The sequence below is a fragment of the Nuphar pumila genome, chromosome 2 (genome assembly GCF_984573655.1).
Source record: "Nuphar pumila chromosome 2, dmNupPumi1.hap1.1, whole genome shotgun sequence".
Taxonomy (NCBI): domain Eukaryota; kingdom Viridiplantae; phylum Streptophyta; class Magnoliopsida; order Nymphaeales; family Nymphaeaceae; genus Nuphar; species Nuphar pumila.
The window spans coordinates 101,187,493-101,193,514 of NC_143250.1; the positions used below are offsets into that span (position 1 = coordinate 101,187,493).

Below are 6,022 nucleotides of genomic sequence, written 5' to 3' on the forward strand. Positions count from 1 at the left end.
ATGGTTGCAGATGCACCATAACATATCTACTTGAAGCTCTACACCATGAATTGGGAGTGATTGAGACGCCAAATATAAAGAATTCAATGCTTGGTAATACTTTTTTGTTCCTAGGCAAAGCTAAGCCTTTCCTCAAGCTGTATCATAGATATTGCTTTTCTTAAGATGAAAACAAAAAAAAAACTAGCGTACAGAGAATAAGAGAATCCCCTCTTTGTAAGTTCTGCTCAGGTATATGTGATTATATTGTCATACATACATTGGACTATCAGATACATTATTATTTTTCGACATTATACAAATAACCAATAAAAGTTTTCCTATGGCCCAAGCTTATGGCGCTTACAAGACAACTGCCACACGAGTATTCCCCCAACTGAAGTACAATACATAAATATTTACATTGAGGAAGAAGTAGCAAAATGAGAATCTCTTTATGCTTGCATCTGTAATGTCTTCTCGGGCTCAGCAGCACTAACGAAGGAGAGCCTCTCCTCATAGTCTGGGAGGTCATCAGAATCTTTTTCAGGCAACTCGAGCCCCTGGAAGAACTCGGTAAACTTCGGCCAGTGCTCCGGCGAGAAGAAGTATGCCCCCATCCTGCAGTAGTTGAATGAATCCAACATCCATTCATCATTCTTTAGATTCTCCTCAATCCTCCTGAAATTGCCCGGTATGCCGGAAACTGATGTGTTCTCCCCTGAGACTGGCACTCCGTGCTGGAGGCACACTGCTCTTATCTGCGAAACTAGTGACTCCGGGCTCGATAAGGCTTCGGATGGTTGATGGGCATCAGAGAGATCCATTCCTGGTAACACCAACGTAGCTGAGTTTGCAGCAAACATTCTGGCAACAGCATCGGAACCGTTTCTTTTGTCAGTGTTGTAGAATCCTGCAGTTAGTTCAGCAGCATGGGACCGAGTCTTGTACCAACTATGCACAAGCGGGACCTTGCCGGAGATGGTGACTGGGCTATCACTGAAAACCCTTGAGGCAAGAGAGAGGATGCGATCACCATGGATAATCAGCTGGTCTGAGTACCAGGTGAGGAAGAAACCGCCGTATGGTGTTTCCCAGGACCCACCGGAGTCCTTGAAGAAGTTGTTTGTCTGCGGCCAATGGTTGTAGTTAAGCGCATCATGAGGGCCAGAATGACCCCAATTGGCATGGCCAAAACTTTCAGCAAGTTGCTTGAGGTTGGCAAGCATGTATTTGTCATAACACTGAAACTCTCCACCTCCCTGAATCTTGCTGAGGCGATTTTCAGGGAAAGAAGGGTACCTAAGTTCACCATCTGGACCGAGGCTTAATGAGATATCCTGTAAGAAAATCAAATAGAGCAGCCGTTAAGAGTCGGAGAGTAGTTTCTTCCATATATGGATGTTGGGCATCCACAGATAGGAGAGACTGTTCACAGTTCTCTTAAAAAATTGCAGGAGCATGATCTTTACCGTGATTGTAGTGCCTAGAAAGCTTGAGAATGATGACTTGAATTCCGAGAGAATTTCTTCAAAGACTTGCATGGGAGACTTTCCGGAAAGCACCGGAAGGTCGTCGACTGCCAACGACAAGCAGTTCTTGTACCGTTTTCCAGCACGGTCCCTGAAGAAAATATCAGGTTCTCTTTCTCCAATCTGAACAACCCACGGAGGGAGCGAGATGCCTGATCTACCATGGAAACAGAGACAAACTCGGAGTTTGAGCCCCGAGTCACGGACCACTTCTGCAAGAGATTGATACGCAGACCAGTTGAATTTTCCAGCTGATTCATGCTCGATGATGCCCCACCTTACTGGAACGCTCACACCTGTAACTCCAAGAAGCTTCAATGCCTTAAGTCCGGTGGAGATGGCCTTCATATGGTTCAAGTTGTTGTCATCGGAGACTGTATCAAGAGGAAGTGCTACGTATAATGGAACTCGGCCATTCTGCACACAATGTTCAGGAAAGTCAGGGACCCATCAAAGAATCAAACCCTAACGAGTTTGAGTTTTCAGATTCTCTAACTCTAACGAAAACGTGTGTTCTTCAATCCAAACCAAGCCTAACATGACACTTGGGAGTCGGTTTTGCTCCACTAAATTTTCAAAGCCAGCCTTTGGTTTTAAGTTTGAACCGTTGTTCCTAGCTCAAAATTATGAACCAGCACCATTCTATTACCAGGTCCAACCCTGTATTAGCTATTGATGGATTTGGTGGACAGGAAGGGCAGGCAGAAGCTGCAGAAGTACAAAACCTAAATCTGGGAATCACAGAATCTTAGGGAAACAAACATGTGGACCATAACAATGTGTTTTCAATAGTTATAAAAAACCCATGGAAGCAAGTTTCCACCTACAACAATATCAGGAATAACCATTCCACCACAAAAATCTCAGGAATAACCTGAATCCACCTCTTAGAGAAGCTTCATCAGTGTCGGCCAGAGAAACTTGTCTCACATATACTAAGGGATCTCAGGTCTTGCAGTCCAGAAAAGGGTCTTCTCTCGTAAGAGGCCGGAAACAAACTTCCGGAAGATCACTCATCAGAGACATTTAGTGAAGGAAGATTATACAGATGATAGCTAAGATTAGGGATACCCAGTTTCATAATTCGTGGTCAGGCCTGAGATGCACATACCTCTAATGCTTGGATCTCAAATCCAAGTTTGAAATTCGAGTATCAAACGCACCCTTAGTTGTTGGAGAAGACCTAAAAATTTGATTATGCCAACTTGGTCTGGTTTTTAGACAAGGATATTTTATATCATTTGTGCTATTTGCGCTTTACACACTCTCAGCAGAGGACAGTAACTATAACCAACAAAAAGGTCAGTATCACAGCCAGTAGGAACGACAAACAAGTGTTTCCTCAAAGGATCCAAAATACTCTTTAAACCCTTTCAACTTAACCTTGACAAGGATAAGTTATGCAACCAAACTAGTTTTGCACCTTGATAAGCGATCACTAATAGAGAGAACTAACAATTTTCAGGATTATGGAATATCATCCATGATAGTTACAGAAAGCGCAAAAATCTATCCAATATACTACCAAACAAACAATGAAGAAAACAATATAACAGATGAAATGAAAAGCAAATATCTGTTGTTTGAAGGGTGTGCTCCAGAAACATTATACAACCAACAAACAACTGGCATCACTACTTCAGACAACCCACCACCAAACAACTGGCATCACTACTTCAGACAACCCACTACCAAAAGTTGGTAGATCCATATAAATTGAAGTTTTGAAACACCCAAAATGGATTACAGTAAAATCTCAAGACCATCTTGAAATGATAGGAAACCCAATTTTGTGTCATCATTAAGAAGGGATTTAATTCATTTCAAAAGTAATTATCGGTGACAGATTCTATAATCTATATATTAATACTGAAACGTCTTGCAGATAAAGAGGATCCATAAAAAACAAAAAAGTCACATAGCCAAGACAACTCATAAATAAAAGAAGCAAAAGAGCTCCAGTACGGACCACCACAAGAGTTTTCTAAAAAGAAAAAGAAAAAGAAAAAGAAAACTTGTGGAAGGAAACAGGAGGAAAAAGAAAAGAAGCTTTGCGTTTCAGTAAATGGGCAAGAGGACAAATCTCATGTGTCGATCAACGTAGAACGTAGAAGTTTGAAGGGCAATTTGGTCATTAAACAGTCAAAAAGGATAATACTGTCACAATCCATGTGTATCTCAAAATTTGGCGGGTAGCTAAAGAAAGACAAAATTTTCACCGTTGGAAAAAAATTATTCGTTTTGGATAACAGAAACTCCGAGAACAAGGGAGATTTCGCAAAAAACCAGAAGAAATCTAGGGTTTGGTTAATCATTACCAGAAAAAAGGGGAAATCCTGGCAAAAAGCCAGAAAAAATCGAGGGTTTGGTACATCATTACTAGAAAACAAGGGAAATTCTCGCAAAAAACCAGAAGAAATTTAGGATCTGCAGACAACGAAAAGGAAAAAAACCCAAGAAAAAGAGGGAAATTCCGTGCAGAACAAGGAGGATCAAGGGGTTCGCTTAGATAGATCGTCCAAAAACCATTGCGTGTCCGCGGATCTACAAAGAACAAGAAGAAAGGCAAAGAGATCGATGATCAAGAACTATTTTTTTTTTTTTTACCTTCTTATCCTGAGAACGCTTCCCGGCTTCCTTCCCGACGAGAACCCTCTCTGCTCCGGTGGAGCCGATCGCAGGAACTCCCGCCCTGATCCCCTTTCTCCCATCTGCCGCGAGACCGAACCCGATCCGGGTCGGCCCCCTCCTCGAAAACCCTAATTCTCTGTAATACCCGGCGAGATTCGACTTCGTAAAAACGGAGTTCTTTCTTCTGGCGGGAAATTGCCCGCTTCTGATCACCGAAACCTCCATGATTCCTTCAAAAAGCCTGGAAAACCCAATCCTTCCAACACAACAAGAACTCCCAAACCCGAATTTCGCTCAGAAACTTCCGGAAAAATCCAGAAAAAGAGAAACCCTTTTGGAGAAGAATAGCGAGAACCCCAAAAACCCGACGCAAACCACCAAATTAAGGAAATCTCCCCCAGAAAAGACCGAAGCTTTCTGGAACAACGAAACCCCAAAATCCCGATGGAAACCACTAAAATTCAGGAAATCCCCAGAAAGAACGAACCTCTCTGGCAAAACGAAACCCCAAAAATCCCGATCAAAACACAGAAATTCGTGATCCGAATCAGGAAGAATATATGTATTCAATAAAAGATAAGAATCACCAAGAAGAAGGAAATATATAGACGAGATATTGGAGTAAATATAGGAATTAGAGGGATAGACGGCCAAGCATATCTCGAAGATGGGATCGGAGGGTGAAAGGTTTTTTCCCTTCTCTTTTTCTTTTGTTAAAGACAGCAGAAAATGGAGGGAAAGGAGAAGCAAGTTTCGCATGTCACGAAGAGAAGGCTGCTCGGGTTATTTATAGGGAACGGAGGAGAGGGAAGCTGAGTATTTAGACATGATTGCTTTAAAAACTACGAAAATGCCATTAGATAGTTGAGGGGCTGTGGTTGGGCAGTTTTAATATGCTGCTGCACCTGATCACCCTCCATCTGCTGTTGGGTCCTTAGATCAAAGATCTCTAACCCAACCTCCTCAAGTCAGGCGAAAGATATGCATTTGTTTTTTCTTGTTCAAATATGTACCTAAAATATCTCGTTTTAATATGAAGTTTTAGAAGGAAGAAGTGTTTAGGCAAGGGTTGGCACTCTTTGGCAACTAAGATTGTTTACAACTCATCATGATTTAAGTAGGAGTAACTAGAATATGAGAACTAATGTGTGAACCACGGTTTTCATGAAATTTTTGTTCTTTTCTCTTGAATCTAACCTAGTAATGTGATCTACATGTTTAGTTTTATAAGAAGCTAGCTGCTCTTGAATCATCTGATTTTGATGCATAATTCAGATTATTTTAAAGCTTTAAAATCAATAGCTCATAATCTTTATACATATTAAAGCATTAAAAAACACATTTATTTTTTTATCGAAAATATGCTATCCAATAGGTGATTCCTAGCAAATTCACCATGCCAAGCACATCCACATGGTTGGATTTGCAAAAAAACAAAAAAGTGTTGAAAATGCTCATATTTCAGTTTTCATATTCTAGGTAGTAGGTTCTTTGTTAACATAAAGATGTGTCATTAAAGGAAAATGCTTGGCCAATTGTAGCTCTGTTCGTTCAGAGATTGGTAAACTTCAATTCAGGGGTGCAATTAGTTCGTTTTTATGTGGATTCTCAAGTTTAAATTTTAAGAGTCGTATTCATAAGATAAGATGGAGGTTAGAGTTTCCCAACATGATCTTGAAATTTTTTTTTTGTTATTTGTTAATAACTTTTGGAGAAAAAAAAAAAAAAGATAATCAATCAACCATCAACCTGCCTCTTGGCTCTTAAAAAAAGAACACAAACAAAATCCCATTAAGGTTGAGTGGCGTTTTTGAAATTTCACTTCACTTCGAGGCGTATAATTTTGTGAGTCTTGCTAACCAGTAACATTATGCCCCATG

At 40.6% G+C, this 6,022-nt stretch overlaps 1 protein-coding gene across 1 annotated transcript; it reads right to left on the reverse strand.

Moving 5' to 3' along the window:
• Nucleotides 1-211: 211 nt before the first annotated feature.
• On the reverse strand, nt 212-4,901 carry LOC149846409 (inactive beta-amylase 9-like). Its single transcript, XM_089996339.1, has 3 exons — nt 4,119-4,901; nt 1,452-1,928; nt 212-1,319 (listed from the first exon to the last, which is right to left on the reverse strand). Exons 1-3 carry the CDS (start codon nt 4,365-4,367, stop codon nt 435-437), a joined length of 1,611 nt encoding a protein of 536 aa, XP_089852465.1. The 5' UTR covers nt 4,368-4,901; the 3' UTR covers nt 212-434.
• Between the last annotated feature and the right edge of the window lie 1,121 nt (nt 4,902-6,022).